General features: G+C 43.1%; 1 protein-coding gene across 1 annotated transcript in view; it reads right to left on the bottom strand.

Moving 5' to 3' along the window:
- The window catches only part of met (MET proto-oncogene, receptor tyrosine kinase), an 82,035-nt gene extending 66,028 nt beyond the window's left edge, over positions 1-16,007 (bottom strand). Inside the window, exons 1-2 of the mRNA XM_069686029.1 lie at positions 15,827-16,007; positions 13,079-14,270 (exon numbers count right to left, since the gene is read on the bottom strand). Of these exons, the coding sequence (XP_069542130.1) occupies positions 13,079-14,269 (1,191 nt within the window). The 5' untranslated portion in view covers position 14,270; positions 15,827-16,007. The remainder of the gene's footprint in view (positions 1-13,078; positions 14,271-15,826) is intronic.
- Between the last annotated feature and the right edge of the window lie 4,756 nt (positions 16,008-20,763).

Raw genomic sequence — 20,763 nt, 5'->3', positions numbered from 1 at the left:
AAATGCAGCGCGTAGAAAAAACAGTGTGAAACCTGACGCTCCCAGCAGCCTAGAGACTGAGCTGAGAAGCCTGGGGATTACTCCAACATACTTTTACATACAGATTTAAAACTTCAACCATGTTTAGTCCGGACATCCAACATTGTAACATTATATACATGTCTTAAAATGTGCAACACAATAGCATAGACCTCCTCTTTAAGCTTATTTAAAAACAATGACTGAAATGCTAAAATGTCCAGCCATTGTGGCTCACAGGTTGAAGACTCATATAGACAATGATGATGTAGTTTTTTGTGGTGGTAAACTTCTTATTAAACTTCCAAATCTGGGTTAACTCTGGGTCCGGTACAGCCCTTACTTTTTCAATAGTTTCAAACTGTTTCCAGGTAAACTTATCAGTAACTTCTGTACGTTATTGGGTCTACAAATGTCCACATTGGTGGTTCAATCCCTGCTCCTCCTGCCTGCATGTCAAAGTGTCCTTGAGCAAGAAGCTTAATCCCAAATAAATTGCTCCTGATGGCTCGGCTTGTTCCCTGATCCCCCTGTTCTTATTTCCTATGAAAGCTCTTTGGATCAACTGTTGGACTTTAAGATCACATATAATTACAATGAGTTGAGTACATCTACAGGATGAACTGGCCAAAAGTTCTCCATGTTTTTTGTGTTTTTAGTCAGGTCATCAATCTGACAGAAATATGGAGATGAGGTAAAGTTTCAGTCTTGTGAGCGTCTCCGCCCTAAGGCCTGCTGGGTTTGCTGCTCTGGTGAACTCTGTGATTCTGAGTGTTTTCAAAGGGCCAGACTCAGACCTTGTGACAGAGCTTGAAGGATCCAGAGCCGAGGAAATGAGAGTGATCTGGGGTCGAGGTGAGGCCGCAGCTCAGGACAGGAGCCGGAGAAAAGGAGATTGCTTTTGCTCCTTCATTCAGAGCGCGGGGGCCGACAGATAAGCATCCACACGGCTCATTTCAACGGAGAGCAGGATATCACCATGTGGTGACATCGAAGAGTAGGAGGTATGCCGCTGATTAGGAAATAGCTGGAGGGCCTTGACTCATAAGCTCAGCGAAGCAAAGCTCCTCCATATTTGACACTAAACAAGTGTATCAAAGATGGCTCCTGGCACCGCTGGCAGCCTTCATGCTGCTAAGAAAGCGTTTAAGAAATCCAATCAGAGACGAATCTGTCAGCGGGAGCGTTTGAGGAAAGCGTCTCATTTGCAAGATGGTGTCAAAGCAGAGGGATGACACGGGTCTGGTACAATGATCACCAAGGCACTTTGTGTAATAGGCTGTGACAAAGTATCAGCCGAACACAGCAAAGAGAAATTTCAAAATCCTCCAACTATATTTAAAAGTTTCAAGTTGAGTTGCAAGTGTGATTAGTCAAGAAAAATACAGGAACAAATCTCACTTAAGGATGCTGACTGAGTGACGATGGATAAAACAAGAGAGAGAAACAACAAATGATGTGTTTGTGTGGCAGAGTGGTGGTTAGCACTTATCAGCGTGGCCTAAATTTAACAGTATTTGTCTGATGGTGGCTGGTGGTAATTTCCCACCCAGCTTATTGGAAGACAGCTTGCATGCAGACACGACAACGGTTTGCATATTTACTACTCTGCTCGTTATCTCGGGGAACAAAGATAAGATGTGCATACAAAAGCCCATGCAAAAGGATTTACACACACTTCCAGCTTTCCAGCAAAACCAGAAAGCAAACTCCTGAAGTAATCATTAACTCTGTTGTGGACTGAAAATGAGTGGATGTGAAATCATGTGGAAAATTGTTCAGGAAATGCCTGCAGACATGAACAGGCTGATGTTGGCCCAACACTACTTAATGTGGACGGGTTAAATTGCTGCAATTTATGCACAACTATTTCATCTCAGAAAATTAAAGCTAAAAGGTGATTATTAGTGAGAAAAAATAATTAAGATGTGGGCGTAACATCTGGGACAACTCCAGGGTCAGCTTCTGTATCACACTTTGAATAAAGGATGTGGTTTTTTTTCTCTGCAGCTGGATGTGCGTGCTGACCAACCCTCTCCTCATGCAGACGGACCTGCCTGGACACTGCGACCGGGTGACGCAACGGCCCACCTGAGGGTGGAGGGGCGGAGGGCACCCAGCTGCCAGCTCTCACTGAAAACACATCGCCATATGGTCGGTCAGTGTGACGGGGTCATGGCTCAGAGTGTTTTCATCATGTTAGGACATATAAAAGAGAAGCTTTTACGGCCCTGATGGTTGTTTGCACTCAGTGATATGACTGATTGTTGCACTGAGGCTGTTTATCAGTGTATTTTTACACTTTTTTAAACATATATTTCAGAGTTTACATCCAGACTGCAATTTTAAAGCCCTGATGGACATATTTAGCAGTTACAACTTAAAGATATATAGAGAAATATCATCAAAGACCTACAAAATCAGGAAATATTCTCATGTAAGGAGCTGGAGCAAGCTAAATGTTGTCATTTTTTAACAAAATAGTTGCAGATTTTCGATCAACTTCCTGTTTCAGCTCAAGAATACTTAAAATATAATTTACAGATTTGATGTCCCCCTGAATTGACACTTAAAAAAGAAAGAAAAGCTTTAACCATCTTCATTTTATTAAACTATTTACCCCTATACTCGTGTGCGTTGTGAGATAAATGCAGTCTGCCCTAATCTCACTCTCATTGCGAACACACACACAGCCTTCTTTATGATAACAGAGGTTTAGAGGGGCAAAATGAGAGGGACAGGACGGGACAAGCACTCCGTATTTTCATTCTTTTGTTGATTCCCGTATTCGACTGGAGACGCACCCACCGAGCAAAGAGCTCCACTTGGGTTCTGCACCCGGCTCAGCCGTGGCACGGACAGGCTGGGGCACGCGGGACACAATCTGTGACATCCTGGAAAACGCAGTGGTAGCTTGATGCTAATTGTTGCTGCTAATCCCACTTCAGGAAGGATTGGCTTCTTGTGTGGCAAGACGGAGAGATACAATCTGACAGATGATATCCACCTATCAAACGCGATCAGATGAAAAGATGTGGCATCCATCAACGGCTGTTGGTGGTTGATTCTAATTGAGGAAATCATCTGATTAAAAAAACAGATTTCCATATGACAAAAGTCATAAATATTTTTTTAATCTTTTTAAGTACTTTGAAAAATTAAAGCATGTTGACAGCTTGGGGTTTTGTCCCCCGGACATTTTGCTGCATCATAAACTTTAATCACCATGTATTGTAAATATGCTTCACTATATTGTGAATCTACTCTTGTTCACACGCAGCATCTTTGCTGTGCTTGTTTGCTCTGTTTGTCTGTGCTTGAGGTGAAATAGAAAATAGTTTTGGAGTTTAAATAACTGCAGTGAGTCAACAAAAAAGTAGACACAGTATCCAGCATTTTCCGGCTGCAAAATATTTCATCATTTGGGCTCTATTACTCTTGTCTAGTATCTAAAAAAAAGTCTAAAAAGTTAAGTAGTTAAGGACAAACCTCGACTAGATTTCCAAAACAAGATTCAGAGATTGCACCTGCACAAAAATGATCCATCTTATACATCATTTTCGTGTTATATTATAAGCTTCTCAGCCTGTTATAAAAAGAGAATAAGACTTATACATGATGTGTACCAGCCTCAGTACTGTGCATGTGCTTCATGCAGAGGGGGAGTTCAGGCGAACAAATACCAGCTCAGTGATGGCATGAGCAGGCTCGGGCATGTGGGGGCTGAAGAGAGCGACATCAACAGCAGAACCCGGTGAATCAGCAGCAGCTATTACTGACAGGTTGACAGTATTAGGTCCATCTATTGTGAGGCTGCTCGGATTGTATCATCTGCCAATGGAAGAGAACGATGTATGCATATCAAAGACTTGTTTGATTGATTGTCATTGCTGCTGTTATGGCACATCTTCTACCACAGGAGGAGATTTAAAGCATTGACACGTTTGCATAAGTAGCTTCACGAATGATGCGTACTGTGTGTAAGAAATTTAATTGTACATTTGCTGTGATACTTTCATATTAAAGCTAATGCAACATATATGAGTAGCAGATGGGCTCAGATTGAATCTTGCTACATGTTCTCTTTTCTTTTTCTCTCTACTTTCTGTAAAATTCATTGTAGCAGTTGGCTGGAAGAGCTTAATGTGAAGTTCACTGGCTTAGTAGGAGTCACAGAAGTCTAAATTTGGAATCACTTGCAGCTATTTAATGCTTTTCAGGCCTTTGTAGCGGGTCCAAGGAGAGTTTGAAAGCCTTTAATAACAGACAAGTCAAGTCAAGATTCAAGTCTCACAGGCAGCTGAAAACTGACCATTAAGGGGACACAACATGTTAGGTCTTTTTTAGCTGAGACCAAGTCCTTTAATTGCATCCAGTGTTGTTATACAAGGCGTATGTGGTACTGTCTTTTTTATCTACAGTTGTATGAGATGTAACCAGATCAAAACTTGAGTCTCTGACCCCCAATACTGTGATCAGATTGTTCTTAATCTTAAACTCCTAAAATGTGAAATCATTTCATTTGAAAGTCTAACCAGACATTGCTTACTATTATCGCTATTTTGACCACTTTATTTTGAAAGTCTAACCAGATATTACTTACTATGGCTACCTTAAGTGCTTTATTTTGAAAGTCTAATCAGACATGGCTTCCTATTATTGCTGTCTTGAGAGCTTTATTTTGAAAATCTTACCGTACATTGCTTACTATTATTGTTATCTTGGCTGCTTTAATTTGACAGTCTAACCAGACATTGCTTCCTATTATCACTATTTTGACTGTTTTGTTTTGAAAGTCTGACCAGACATTGCTTCCTATTATCACTATTTTGACCGCTTTATTTTGAAAGTGTCACCAGACGTTGCAGTATTATTATCACTAGCTTGACCGTGAGAGCCTGCACATGCAAAAATACACCTGCTGCATCTCATCTACATAAATCAATAAATCCTGGAAGTCACAAAACTGGATCTTTATTCTATTTTATGATCAGAAATTATGAAGACTTCGTGAGCATGAAAACATCACGATTTTTTCGAGCCAGCGTTTAAAGCGTGTTCATTAAAACAGGCGGGCTAATTAAAATGACTGTCGGTCAAAAGCGTCTCTCTGCTGGAATTATATTACACACGCTATAATCAATCCTGCCGAAGATTCAATTTAAAAGCAATCAGCATTTGGTGGGTTTTCTCAAATCAATAGTAATCTGATGATAATTTTGACCCGTGGCTCTTCTTTATTTTTAGTCTCAAATGTTCCCGCTCAAACGGCAGACTTATGGGAATGTGTGCCAGGCATGTTGGGGACATTTCAGATCCCTGCCATGGCTCTGCAAACCACATTACCCAGCAAAATGTCCTGACATGTCTGTTTTTAAAGCAGAGCTGTCAGGCAGCAGCGCATTCAGGGGGTGTTTCAAACTCAAAGAGGTTTTGGTAGAGAGCTAGAGAGCTGTTACTAGAAATATGCTACACACACATCAGCCCGAAAAACACACATGCACAAACAGGACCCTACGGACATGCATTAATAGAGAGATGTCAGAGTGAGGGGGCTTCACATGGACATGCGCCCCGAGAAGTTGGGGGATTTGGTGCCTTGCTCAAGGACAGTGCCCAGGAAAGGAGCTGGCACCTCTCCAGCTGCCAGCCCCAATGCCATGGTTGGTCTGTACTAGGACTTGAACCAGCCACCCTCCAGTTGCCAAGCCAAGTCACTATACAGACTCAGCTACCGTCTACCATCAGAGCCTGTTTTGCTAGAGTGTCTAATTATGTTAAAGGGCCAGTTTGCTGATTTCCAACCTCAGTCCTGTCATGCCATCATGGGAAGCTGATGCCATTATGGCCTTTGAAGGACGCTATCCGCTTCTCCAATGGGCCCTGGAAAACCTCCGCCAGACGACGTAAAACGTGTCATCAGGTGGAGGCCAGGGAGCTTGCTAAACTACACTTCCTCAATCCAAGACACCCTCCTCCGATGTCATGTCTCGTTCAAAATCGTCAGGTTTGAAATGTAGACTGCAGACCTGAAGATTCTTTAGACGATCCACCGGTATTTCTTGTTGTATTTCGAAAACTGCAGTATTTCACTTCAGCGTCTCTCACTGGGCCGTTCCTTATAGAGGGAGAGGCGCAATGCATGCTGGGTGTTGTAGGAATGTAGAATGGGTGAAACCACGAGCTGTTTGTACAACTTTCTCCACAGCTATGCCGCCAATTTCAAATATTATTGCTTCTAACGATTACAGAGAACACCAGCTTTGTCTGACAGTGGCTGAACTGCTCCTTTAACTTCAATCAGGTCCTGCAGTAAATCGGCACTTAACCCCCTCAGCCCTTATCATTAAGTCTGAACAAGCCCTTTGATATGGTGTGTTTTAATAGCAGACAAAACTCAATATAGGTTAACCCTTGATCACCAAGCTATAAGCAGAAATATTGATTAAAAATCCTGTGCTTGTATGCAGCGTTAGCCTTTACAATGGGCAACAAACAATGTAGCAGCTAACAAGCTGCGCAACATGATTCAAGACAACACTCTGACTTCTGCCTCTGATAAAAATGGCTTCCCAGATGTACCACGTACCCGGATTCTGCTGTGGTGCTAGTTATTACTTAATTGAGTGTTTTCCCGGCAATGCTCTCTGACGTATTTGGGGGCGGAGCCTCTGGAGGAGTACTATAGGAAGGGCAGTATTTGTCAGGCTGATGAGTTCAAATGTCAACAAGCTTTCTCCAGAATCGTAAAGGCCCAACCCACCTCTGAGCCCCTTTCCCTCAGCAAATACAGATTCAATCTAAGTAAAACTTATTAGTAAAACATCATTATTGTATCTATAAAAGTATCATGATTAAAAAATATACCAAAAAACATCAGTCAGTAGTTATGCAAAACAGCTCATGGGGAATCCTGCTCTGCAGCCTGAAGACAGAGACAATAACAACAGATCGGATCCATCAAGCAGACAGCTGAACAGAGAGCCACTCATCATTACAACATTTATCATATCCTGCAGCCTAAACGGGAGTTAAGAGGCACCTCCGAGCTGACAACCAGCACTTAAGAACTTCAAACATGCTCTTACACTGAGCTTTTAACTTCATCCAGATCCCTATTGGGAGTTTTCGACCAGAAATACACAGATCGCCGGAGCAAGCAACAAAAATAACCTCCTGTGTGCGTAAGCATGCCTCCTCAGAGTGTTTACAACTTTTATGAGCTTATCACTGCGCTTATCTCTCCCAAACCTCACGATAGCAGCGTCTACCTGCCATATGCCACTGACTACAAGTCATAAATCTATTAAACGGAGCTATGATTAGATCACTCAACTCTTGGCTTGCAGTTCGAGCATCCCGTATGCAGTTGTTGTCGTTATGGCTTGTTTCTTAACCTGGCAGCTGGAAACGAGAGCAATCAAAACTGTCAGCAATAAAACCGAAATTGAAAAACGGCTTTTCAGTTGTGGGGAGGTAAAAGCTCTTTTGGCTGCAGCCGTTCAGCACTTGACCTGCTGCGTCCGCGTGTTTTGGAAGTTCAAGCTTGAACTAAATTTGAAACGGCAGATTTTTGTGCCGTTTGTCTCTGCTGAGTCGTGCAGAGAAAAAGTCAACACTCTGGTTTTGAGCGTGTGTTTGAGTGGAGGGTACTGAAAAAAGGATCACTGAGCGTGCACACTAAAGCAGCTATTGTTTGCAGACATTTCAAAACTAGGCAGGATACAAGAAACGGAAGGACTCTGTGATAATTATACGGCACAGGGATGCTCCTGAACCTCCTGTGAAACTGATGTCACGCTGCACGTCGACCCAGTAATCAAGTTGAGTCAAGAGGAAAGAATGTGCACTAATGGAATCGTGCACTCTCACTCTGAGTGATCAAAACAACAGTTTTCATACCGTCAGTCTGTCTCAAGAGGAAAGAGACAACTACTGTTTGGGGTTTTAGGAGAGGAAAGTGTTCTCACAGTTAACCACTCACTACAAGGAAACTTTGTTAAATAGTCTTGAGCCGGAGAAGCAGGAGGCGTTAGTTGTTTGTTTGTAAGAGGATGATTTTTGCACGGTAGCTCAACAGGCTCCGAGAGTAATCCGTTTATTGATGGCTGCTTGTGAGTTTTGCACAAAATTTGTCGACTGTAATGAAACGTTTCACATCTGTTCACCAAAGATGCAAGAAGCCAGAGGATCTGTCTGGCGGTCTTTAAATGTTGAACTTTATTCAACTTTCTATGACATGGTACGTCAAAATCACTTCCCAATGTGTGAAGAGGCTCTAATTGGGGCCTCAGAATTTTGATCAGATCAAGATGTGACGCTTCAATAAAAGATGATATTTAAAGGGCCAGTTCGCCAATTTTCAACCTCAGTCCTATCATGCTTTTATGGGGAGCTAATGCCATTTATGGTAGGAAAAAAATGTAATTTTGCTCTGTGCCTTTGGAGGACGCTATCCTCTTCTCCAATGGGCCCTGGAAAACCGCCAGGGAGCTCGCTAAACTACACTTCCTCAATCTAGGCGGCAGGCAATTATTGCTTCTATTGATTACACAGAACACCAGCTTTGACTAGCAGACTAGCAGACTGACTGACTGATGAGACTTCCACTTTCCCACAGGTGCTGCTAACAGGTGGGGGCCGAGCGGAGCGGGGACGAGGCCTCACCAGCAGCGTGGCTGGCTGCCACAGTGGGTCAGGGGATCATCTTCCGCCCAGCTGCTGATGCCCTGTTATCCCCGAGCCATTCATCACGGCTCGCTGAGAGTAAGATATGCACTTCCCCCCGAACCCTCCCCAGCTCCCAGCATTCCTCACTTTCCCCTGTGGATCTCCACCACTGATAGCTGTCAGGACCGAGCTGATGCGCCCACAACACCCACCCACCGTGTATTTGCATGTACTTGCAAAGCTGTTTTGAATCTGAACTTAACCACGTTGTCGTTCTCCATGTCTGATCTCTTCACTGCAGATTTTTATCTTTGCCTGCAGCCATTGCTTTTCATTTTGCCTGTACAGTGTAAAAATCAGCCTGTAGACAGTAAAAGTCGCTTGAATAGTTGTGTAATTCTGACGTCTCTTTATGACCTACAAAAGCAAACCAGCCCATCAGCAACAAGACTGATTGTTTCTATATAGTTATTTTTAATGCCTGAAACTGCTGGCGGAGGGTAGGTGTCACACGAAGCGATTAACTGCTCAATGCCTTTGTTTACATTTAAAGTGAGTAATACATATGACTGTTGAGCAGGATGAGACTTTTTGTGCAAAAACACCACTTAAGCATGTACAGGACAAAATCAGCAAAGAGATAAGAGGTACAGCTTTGTCCACAGGGGGCGCCAAAATCAACACAAACCAAAAGTTCCTCACAGGAGCATTAAGTGCATATTGATTAAAATATAACAGGTGACCTCATGCATTTTTCGATCATTAGTGGCTCTATGGAGCAACATTTTATTGAAGGTTTTAAAATATTAAAAAAATTGAGTTTGCAAAATCGGATTAAAGGAAATGCACCTGTGTGTTAGGTTTAACGATGCAGGCTTTATGGTTATTATGAACATAAAGAACTTTTGGTTTGTGTTGATTTTGGCGCCCCCTGTGGACAAAAGCCGTACCTCTTATCTCTTTTGTCCTGTACATGCTTAATTGGTGGCTCATCCTTCTTTCTTTAACAGTCATATGTATCACTCACTTTAAATTTTTGCCCTGGAAAATATAAACAAAGGCAGCGTGCAGTTGATCGCTTCGCCTGACACCTACCCGCCCGCCAGTGGTTTCATTATGAACATAAAGCCTTTTTCAGTATTCTAAATGTTCCCCATGTGTCTCACACGAGCACCGCAGAGAGAGCTTTCTGTTTTTCTGCACCTAAAACTGCATAAACTCACTGAAGGAACTCGCTGCCTCCTGACATCGAAACTGCAAGCTCTTTGGGTGTTTTGAAAAGTCGGGTAAAGACATCTTTCTGATCAGGCTTATAAATTTGGGTAATTTTGTAGCCTTTTTCTATGTCTATATCTTTAAGAATAGACATATGTCTGGTATTTATTCTGTCCTACTCAACTTTTACTGATTTTAATTTATTTGATCGAGTCCTAATATCTGATGTGTATATATATATTTATGTATATATTTATATATATTTTTAATGTATTAATCTTATCGTTTTATTGCATTTCAATAATCTTATTTATGTATATTTATAATTCATGTTTTTATCTGCTGTCTGTTTGCTCTTTTGTGAAGCACTTTGGGCTTCATGCTTTATGTATGAAAGACGCTATGTGATATTAATAACGCTAAGTTGAGTTATGGAGTCTGCATTGAACATGCAAAAAAAAAAGGTCACCATCAATTTGCTCTGCTCTCCACTCGCAGTGTTTTGTTGTAATTTGCCGCCAATCAACAGACGCCAATAACTCATGTGCAGCAATGTTCAAACTAGTTCATAAAACTAAATGTAGCACGCAGACTAAAACATGCACACAATGTTTTGGCCTCCTTTCGGCTCTGGCTCTACTCCTGTATGTGCTTGCCCCTTTGACAACTTACTCACTGTGTGATTTATCTAGCAGACGGAGGTAATCCACTTCCTGACCTGGCTGTGATAGACAGGAGTGACTGATGCTGAGCTTGAGTAAAGATGAAGTCAGAGAGGGGGCAGCGCTTTGTCAGGGCGGTCGGCAGTTAACTTCATGTCATTATTGATCAGGTGATTCCCCCAATTGATTGAGTCAGTGTTGATGGATTGGGGGTGAGTTAGTACAGGAAAGGTAACAACTGGCTTGCATCAGTATGGGGCGGAGGTTACTCCAGGTCAGTTGATATAAATGAAAGCAATCACTATGAGGTCAAGTGTTGACTTTAAAAGGGAATTCTGGTATCAAAACCTGGGCTTTATTTTGACATATTTATAGTTCTGATTGACGATTAGGTACAAAAAGTTTAGGGACTGCTTCAGTAGATTTCTTCACCTGGTAAAACGGGCTGTAATGGCTGCAATGTAATCCTTTGGGGCAATTGAAGCCGGTCAAAGCATGTCCACTCACAAGGCTGTTTTTCGCCACTGGCAGGCTCAGGTTGGTATTTTGTGTCTGACAGCATTATGTAAAGGATCTCTACACAGATGGACCTTTTTGTTTGGACTTAGATGCCTTTCAAAAGCAGAAACTGCCGTTGCATTTTTCTCTCTAAAGCCACCAGGCTCCAGTAACAAAAGCAATAATTTTACTAGCAGAACAAGAGAGCTGCTGTTCTACCAATGACAGGATCAGTTCATTTGTTTTCATTCAGGTGCAACTATGGTGTTTTAAGTGGTTTGTTCTGATCTAACTGTACTTGTGTAACACACAAAAAACTAACTGTTAACTAACCCCCAAACTAACCCCCGAAGTAAAACACAGCATGATCTTTGGATTAGTAAAGTTAAAGTTTTGACCGCTGTTCTCCACTAAAGGTTTGGGATCATTGTCCTGATATTTGAGTTCTTCAAAGTTTGCCAGCCTGGTGATTGAGCCTATGGCCCACAGATGAAAGCCTTTGCATTTGCAGTATTACAGACTGGGTGTCTGTGGGAAAAAAGTCACAAGCAGCACCCAGTTAGTGACGCGTTTTCCATCAGCCAGCGAAGCTAAGCTGCTGCTTTTCCGGCCTCTGCAAGTTTTGCGAGTAAACAGTAATCTACTATGGCTGAACAAACAAAGAAAAGATGGATGACTACAGATACAACTTCAAAAAGAAGTGAAAATCCAAAGAAAAAGAAACTAATTGGACGCTCAGATGAAGCAAACAGTCTAAAAAGGAAACCGACCGTCAGCGAGGAAAATCAAGAGTTACAACCGGAGCCAACCGTGGACGTTACACATGCAACACTGTCTGGATATCTGGGAAGTGTGCTCCTGTAATTACCGTTTATCACCATAGGTGCCGCCAAAGAGAATGAAACTGAAATCCATGAGATTGCCACTTTAATCTCAAAGTCATGGCATTGCAGTAAAAAGCCAAAACAGTGAAAAGTGTGCCACTTTCCTTGGAATCAATGCATAAACATGAATGATTTTTAGAACAAGTCGTATCAAGCTCCATATAATCTGTAGTTTGTTCTCTTGTTTGCTCTGTTTCCTGTATGCTCTCCAGAGGGGTCAGTGGTCAGGGGCACAAGTCAGGGGCAGGTCATGCTTCAGCTTCTTGCTCAAGGACACTCGAACACAATGACTCAAGGACAGAGAGACAGTAGACACACTGGCTGCCTGAACCTTAGACCACCCAGGTACTGAGACAGTCTCTCCAGCAAACAAGGCCACCTGCCTGCAGAGAAGCAACAGCCAAGCCCGATAACTCTGATAGATAAAAACACAGCCATGCAGATACAACAGACGACTGAAAGAGGCGTATTTTTTTATGTTTCTCTGAAACATCGTAAAACATCTTGATGATGCTCAGACTTTATTACTGGCCTGCAGAGAGCACAACTTTGTCTTTTTTTAGTTCAATTAACATCAATCTGAATAAAAAGTTACGACTTAAATGTCTGAACAACATTTTTGCATTTTATAGCTGGTGTGAGTGTTTTGGCATCAGCCTCTGTGTGCAGGAAAAAACGACAAATTAAGTGCAAAGACGAATGACGAATGCTCTGTTAATAAATACTTTCTCCAGTATTTGCAGGCTGCACACTTATTACTATTTTCCTTAATAAATCATGTCAAATATTTACTTACTAACACAGCAGTAGCAAATGCATTTGCTTGACACATAACTACAGTCGCGTCAGTTTATTCCGCGCCACACAAAATGTTATTTAGACCTAATTAGATATGATTTGGTCTCTTAATTCTAATTAATTTAATAAATAGACAAACTAGAGCCTTATGAGTACAATAAGAAGGTTTCAATGCAAATATCTTTGTTATTTTTGCAAAAAAAAAGAGGTAAAAATCTGTCAAACCTTGAGTAGGACAAAAGAGACTTGCAGGACAGATTCACAAGGTGCTTTTTTGACAGTTGAGAAAGAGCAACATTTGCATGGTAACCCCCTCCCCCTCCCAGCTCTTACCACATTGTAGCAGGACTTCTTGTCTGATCCTGTGAAGTGAAACGGGTCTATCGTGCTGCAGATCTGCATGTACTTCTTGAACATGGAGTTGATGTGTTTCAGGGACATGATGCACACAGCCGAGTTGGGGGTCGGCTCCGGAGAGTTTGGCTGTCCTCGGGCAAAGGCAGCGAACAGCACGTCGTCGCCTTCTTCCGCTTTCAGCTGCCTCTGCAGCTCAACGTCGTTGCCAACTTTGGTGACGTGGGCCGCCTGCAGGATGTTGAATACCTTCACATCGTCTGTGGAGCGCCGCCGCCTTTTATCGGTGCTGATGCATTCAAGGGGCATCTCCACGTATCGGCGGAACTCCAGGTCTGAAGAACACATGCGGACTATTCGAGTGTGGTAGGCCTGGGAGTCTCTGCTCACCCTCTGCACTGTGAGGAAGTAAGTGAAAGGTCCGCTGTGGAAGGAGTAAACGTATCGCAGGTAGTAGTTTCCACGTAGGGATGGAATCAGGTCCATGTACGAGCGGTTGGAGAAGAAGGTGAAGCCATTTTGGCTCGTCTTCATCTTCCGCACAGAGATGGTGTGGGGATATGTTGCACTGCTGGATATGTTTCCTACGCCTGGGATTTCAGAGTTTCCAACAAAGAACTTGATGACGTTGCTCTCCACATTGAGCACCTGAGAGCCTGAAGGGCTGACCACAACATCCGAGTCGCTGGGCTGACCTTTGCCACGCCTGACTCTGTCGGCGAAGCAGTACACCTGTTCGTCTATGGTTTTTGGGCTTATGTCGTCATCCAGGACGTGACGGCGGCAGACGCCGTTGTCTGCCGAGCCGCAGCTGTACAACCCCTTATCGTAGATGTTCTCCACCACCAAGGCAATGTTGTGGTTGTCCAACCTTTTGCCGTCTGTGCTTGTAAGTTTCTGTCCGCAGGTCTCGTTGGCAAGCAGCGGCCCCGTGTGGTACTCTGATAGCTTGGTGAGGTTCGGGGCCAGGGCGTAGATTCTGTTCACAGCCCCAACGTAGATGATCCCGTCCAGCGTCACCATGTTCTGGATGGGGAAGTCCGCAGTGAAGGTTGGGAGCTCGTAGCTGACCGAGAGGTTGAGTATGCTGGATGATTTATCACACTGGCCCTGGGTACTGGGGCACAAGGCCCACAGCAGGATGACGGCATGAAGCGAGCGGAGATTCATCCTGTGCCAGAAAGAAGAGACATGAGAAATGAGTCGCTAAATCATCCTTGCTGGAACACAAAGACCTCAAAACATTTGTCATAGATATCTTTGAATAGGTGGCCTCAATTGTGTGGAGAGTGAATGTGTGGAAAAGGGTGCTGGGCTGTGCTGAAAAGGGGCCACTGAGGAGAAACAAGAGCGACATCAAACTCCCTTTTTAGACTCATAAATGGATCTGTGTCAGGGCAAAAAAACTGGGTTTACTCACTTCACCACAGAAGCGAAACCACTCGCACTGAAGTGAAAGGAGGCCTTATGGTGACACAAAGCTTTAATATCGGCCTCCTGATCATCAGAGCTTCAATTTCTGACTCCACTGACCCCAGACAAGCCAGCAGGGAGACCTGGGTGAGCACTTCTGCGGTGCTCAGCTCTGCTCCCAAGTGACCACAGTGAGAGGCACAGCAGTGAATCACCCAGAGAGCAGCCACGCTCTGCAGAGCGACGCAAACCACGGGCCTAAGTTTAGACAGCAAGCGCCCCAAGGGAGGGGAGATAAACTCAATTAAAACAAAAGAGGCTGGAGGGAGAAGGCAAGGGGGACCGTCCTGCGAAATGATAAATAACCCCAGCGACTAAATGGTAATCCACTGGGAGATGCTTTTAGAGGAGGGAGGGGAGGAGGGAGGGAGGGAGAACAACACCAGAGAATTTGCCAAATGAGCATTTGCATGCTCCCTATCTGGATGTGGTTTTAACACCATATCCAGACGAAACCAGAACGTGCAATAACATCAAACGCTGCAGGCTTGTGTGTTTTTTTAACTTGTGCCCACAGTGATGCATAAACTGAGATTCCATGTGTGCACATTTTTGACTGATTATGCCTGATGTCACTCTGTTAGCAGCTCATGTGTGGTTTTAAGAGCAGGTTTGTGGGAGAGATTTTTGTTTTCTTGTTGCCACAATATTTTAGAGTGACTATTGAGAGACAGACAGAAACAGGTGCTTGTAGGCGAACTCGTGAAAGTTTACAGCAGAGTGACAAAGAGCAAATAATGAAAGTCTGAGGCATCACTGCAGCGGAACATGGAGGAAAATAAAAAGGTAAAAAAGGAGCAGAAATAACCCAAAATAGAAGTTAGAGTTCTATTCAAAATAAACATCACACAGTGGCTTAGACAGATTTCTTTGACTTGTTGCACGAACCGTCTTGTTTTGGTCTAAAATTCTGAGTAATAGTGGCCACGTTATTGCGCACCTGCACCACACACAATACATTTAATCAACAACACCGTTACTGTTTTTTTAAGGACAAAAGGCGGTGGGAAGCAGTGAAAATATTTTCGTTTTGAGAGGAAAATGACTCATTGTGAAAAGTCTCAAATAGGAAGGTGGTGAATGGGTGTTAAGAGTCAGAAAAAAAACGTTTCAAACTGGTTGTGATATTCAGAGACAGAAGGGGAGACGAGGTTCAGTGTCTCTGCGCTTTTACGCATGACAAGTCAGTTTGAGTGAGAAGGAAAAAAGAGCCAAGTAAAGAAACTTGAACGTTTTTTTGGCTTACAAACTCACCTGAGTTAAACGTTCCCTTGATTCAAATCATATTCCACTGGTCTCTCCAGCAGCGGGACTTCTTGACTTTCTCATTAAGTCCAAACCGGTCGTTGGAGATTTCTGTGCTTTTCCGTAAAGAAAAAAATTTATCTTTCTAAATCGTACTTTTCAAGAGTTAAACTCTAGTTCGTTGATCTCCAGCGTAATCCTGTGAGGCACAACACAGACTGGCTGACTGACTGCATCCAGCACACACACGCTGCCGCCTCTGCCGCTCTCACATCCCAGTAGTGTTGTGACGTTCGCGAACGATCCGATTCTTTTGAACGACTCTTTGGTGTGAACGACGGGAACCGAGTCGTAGGTGAGAGCCGTTCTGTTTTATAGTTGTGGCTAAAATGTCCCTGCCCACCCTAGATCCACAGCCTTTATGCCGAATTTACCTGCAACAACTGCAACTCCGCTACTCTAGGTCATGTGCAGCGGAATTATGTTACCACAAAATAGTGCTGATGGTGAGCAACATTATAACCCTCTGCCAAGTTTGTTGTTATTTTTGTTGACATCTCTGTAGTCATACAGAGTTGTATCATAAATTACTGGCGGATCAATGATGTTGCTTAATTGTTCCTACATTATTCTGCTGAGCCTTTAAATTTTAAAAGCGCAGAATTATAAATATGCATGCGTGTTGACACAGGAGAATATAGTGCGGGCACATTCACGAGTACGACCACTCTCTCACCTCGGATCTTATGGCTCCGTTCCTTTCTGAGAGCTGTTCTATCGAGCCATAAGATCCGGCTCCCTTCAAAGAGCCTGAATTCCCAACACTACATCCCAGCTCCTCTCTTGGCGCGCAGAAGCTCCGCCTCTTTCGCTTCCAAAACTTTGTGACGCGTCCAGGTGCTGCTTCTGTGGACTTCAGGTGAGTCAGAAGTACGAGTAGGAAGAGGTAGAAAACTGAACAAACGGTTAATTATGAGCTGTAGTCTGTGGTTATCATGTGGCACAGCCAGTTACAGGAAAGCTTCTGTTATATTATGCTTTTATGTTATGTTTAATGCATTATTAAAAGTATAATGACCCCTGTAAACTTAAATAATTAAGCTGATTTTACAGTTTGATACAACCTTTTACATGATGACTTGATGCATTTAGGGTGTAAATGTCTCGTGATCTGTCATAAAAGTACTTGGGTTGGCAACTTATTCTTGGACCAGACTCAAAAGCAGACAAAATCGAAAGAAAACGGTTACACTGGCTACACTAAAGAAAGTCTTTCTTTCTTCCAAGCTTCCACCTGACTCTCCTCCTGCACCCTTCTGAGTCAGACTTCTTCTTGTCATGTTAAAACGGCTCACTCAGCCATGAATAATGAGCTAAGTTATAAAGGCTAAACCAACTGTGTGTGTGTGTGTACGTGTGTGTGTCTCAGGCATGAATCACAGTGGCCAGCACAAAAAAATGCCTTTGTCCCACATCCTGAATGGAGGGCAGTTGGAATGAAGACTGGAAACCCTGATAACAGAGTGTGGATGCAGGATTAATAGGTAGAGAGCGGCACAGCGGCTGCTTGCGCTCACTTTCTGACGGACGCTGACATGTGAGAGTTTAATGAGATGGACAGGCGGTAGTGTGTTCAAGTGGGGAGACGAGTGATGTGACGGAATCTGTGACATCTTCATAAAACTAGACATCATGAGAGGATGGAGTGGATAGTTTCCTCTCTTTTTTTCCTTGTGCAGTTTTTAACAATCGAAAGGCTCTCAGAGCCGAAACTAGTCAAGTCATGGTGACTTCACATATGTTCCCTATATTCATCGGCCTTTCGAGTCTTAAAGTCGAGGTGAAATGAAAAATGTAATTTGAATCCTTTTAGATCACATCCCCGGTAATATTGTGCATCTATTTGACAATATAGGCCAAAAAAAATACAGAAAATCAATTTCTTCGTATTCTTATATCATTTTTTCTTCCGGGAAACTAAATTTCACGCATGCGTACGCAAGTTAGCACCAAACAATTTCAACCAATCAATCTGCAACATTTAGCCGCAGAGCACCAAGAACGCTCGGTCAGTTAGCTAGCTACTGCACTGTGGAGAACGTCTGTCTATGCCCACTTCTCAACGATCAAATCAAATCCCTCTAATGATATGTCCTATCATGCCATTACGGTAGGGAAAAAAAGCAAATTTCTTTCTTTCTTTGGAGGACGCTATCCGCTTCTCCAATGGGCCCTGGAAAACCTTACGACGTAAAAGTCGTCATCTGGCGGAGGCCGGGGAGCTCGCTAAACTACACCGCATCAATCTAGGACGCCCGCCTCCGATATCATGTCTCGTTCAAAATCGTCAGGTTTAAAATGTAGACTGCAGACCTGAGGATTTTTAAGACAATCCAACGATGTATTCTCGTCTTATTTCGGATTCTGTACCGCTCTGAGCCATTGCCTGCAGTGAAACGGTAGTATTTCGCTCCAGCGTCTCTCGTTGGTCCGTTCCTTTCAGAGGGAGGGGCGCAGTGCATGCTGGGTGTTGTAGGAATGTAGAATGGGCGAAACCAAGAGCTGTTTGTACAACTTTCTCCACAGCTATGGCACCAATTTCAGATATTATTGCTTCTATCGATTACAGAGAACGCCAGCTTTAGCTGACAGTGGCTTTTTCCAGGGGAGAATTGCAAAGTGTCACAACTGGAGAGGAATCTTTATTTACCATGGTTTTGAGTTGCAAAAATAACACTTTAATGCATCTTAACGGCAAAATCATTAAAAAGGAAAACAGCACTTTGATTAAAAGGTGAAACACTGCGTAAAGAAATCAGAATCTGGTCTCAAATTTAAAATGAAATATCTCCAAATTCAGGTCTGACTTTATGAAATCAGATCATTAAAGGAAAAGTTCAGCTGATTCTCAGGAGGTAAAAGAAACAGCTAATTTGGCTAATCTGGTTGTTAAGTGGTGATGTCACACCTCTGAGTTAAACTGTTTGCAGGTCCAAGCCACTACAACGCCTCTTATTTACAAAATGCGGCAGTGCTGTTTTCCTCGCTGTTTCCTTGCTGGCAGCATCCACCAGTAAAAGCCAAACGTTCACAATGTCCCGTCGTGGTTAATCTCTTTTACCATCTGTGATAACACACACGTCAGGGACACGTTATGAACACATGGAGATCAATAAAAGACAACTGAGGTTATTTTTTAGACTCAGAACGGTTAAAACAGCGAGGAAAATTGCACCGATGGAAAATAAGAGACGTTGTAGCGACTAGGAACTGAAAACAGTTTAATGCAGAGGTGTGACGTCACCACTTAAGCGGATAGCGACTGAAGGAGCGTTTGGACCTGGAAATGGAATCACATCACATGTGATGTCAGACTTTACAAGTGGATAGTTTTTACATCAATTAAAATGAAAGTGTAAAAACAACTGATTTGATTAGATTAATGTTTTTACAAGTTTTGTGCAGGACATGAAACCCATGCTGTGTGTCTTAGGCATTCTCACTTTTCTGGATGAAAGCATCAACTAAATGCCCCACATGAGATTTAAATAAAGTTTGTTCAAGCAAAAAAAAGTACTCTTACTAAAGCTAATTGTGAAGCTGCTTCCCCCCACCTTTATTACTGAGGAGACAGAAGTTTTCCAACACGCTCCTTCGCTCTTTGTAATCTGTGTTTGTGAGAGGAACTGTGTTTTGCCTTACCTCGGGGCATTTCTGACGCTGTTGCCAAGGGGTGTGTCTGACACAGCAGGGTGTGTGTATGTGTGTGTGTGTGTGGGTGCATGTCTGACTGTATAGCCGAGGGGTGTGTCTGCGTGGCTCCTGTGGTGGTTAACTCACTTTTGGCTTGGGCCCCTCGTGTTTGGCGGGGAGCAGAAGAAGAAGAAGCAGGAGGCTGGTTGGGTGGTGAACCTCACGCTGCTGGCGTGCAGAATGTAGAAATCCCAAAGTATGAGACGCACTGCAGGAATGATCTGAATCCTGCAACCACAACACCTGCAGCACAACAACTATATTTATATGCTTTTTTATTTCTGTGCATGTTTTTGTCAAGGCTGGACAGTTACTGGGAAAAACATAAAGTATATTAATAAAAATAACTATAACTTTGTTTATTTAGCGCACAGAATAACCCAAAAAAGTGCTGCATGTGCATAAAACAGAGGAGAGTAACCGATAAGCAAAGAGAATGTGCAGTCATCTCCATGGCTGGGCCTGTCTGCTTTTAAACTGCAGTGTACCAAGGACAGGCTGAACAACACGTTTTCAGATTGGCCGGTTTGAGACGTCAGAAACCTAAGGAGCCAATCCCGTTAATGGACGGGGTGACGCTATGCATATCATTATGTGTAACCTATGGCAACCACTTTGGCGATGCGCGAGCCAGCTGTAACCGTCACTGTAATTTTTACAAACTGACTACGTTAGCGTTAGTACAACTAATTACTACATTTCAAGCTAGCTAAGTTTCACCAAGTTGCCACTAAACGATGGCAGAGACGTGTTTTGTTCTCGGCTGTAATTTTATAAAAGGAGAAACGTAGCACGTAGTGGGCGGGGACTACGCAGATTCATGTATTTTTGATGAGGGAGAAGGAGGCGATGCCTTGGCAGGATTTTTTACAAGGTAATTAACATAATTTGTAGAAAAAACATATCCGACACAATCAAGCAGAGCCTTTTTTATGTCTTGAAACATGTCTGGAGCTGCTCTTTAAGAAAATAAGTTATGAAAAGCTATTTATAACGAGGCATAAATGCAGCATGACTGCTTCTCTCAGGCAGCGCTTTCCAAGTCTGGGGGCTCTAACACCAAATCCAAAGTCACCTTTATTTTTTAGCCATGACTTTGGAACAAATCTCAAAAGTTTTGCCTGAAGATCCCAGGCCGCGCATTCGGTCGTAAGGAGAGAGCAGCTAGGAGATATATAAGGAGGTGCCAAGCA

This window comes from Semicossyphus pulcher, unplaced genomic scaffold (genome assembly GCF_022749685.1).
Source record: "Semicossyphus pulcher isolate SPU_LCO1_2020_fin unplaced genomic scaffold, fSemPul1.0.p SCAF_8, whole genome shotgun sequence".
NCBI lineage: Eukaryota > Metazoa > Chordata > Actinopteri > Labriformes > Labridae > Semicossyphus > Semicossyphus pulcher.
This window is presented reverse-complemented; position numbering and strand designations above follow the sequence as displayed.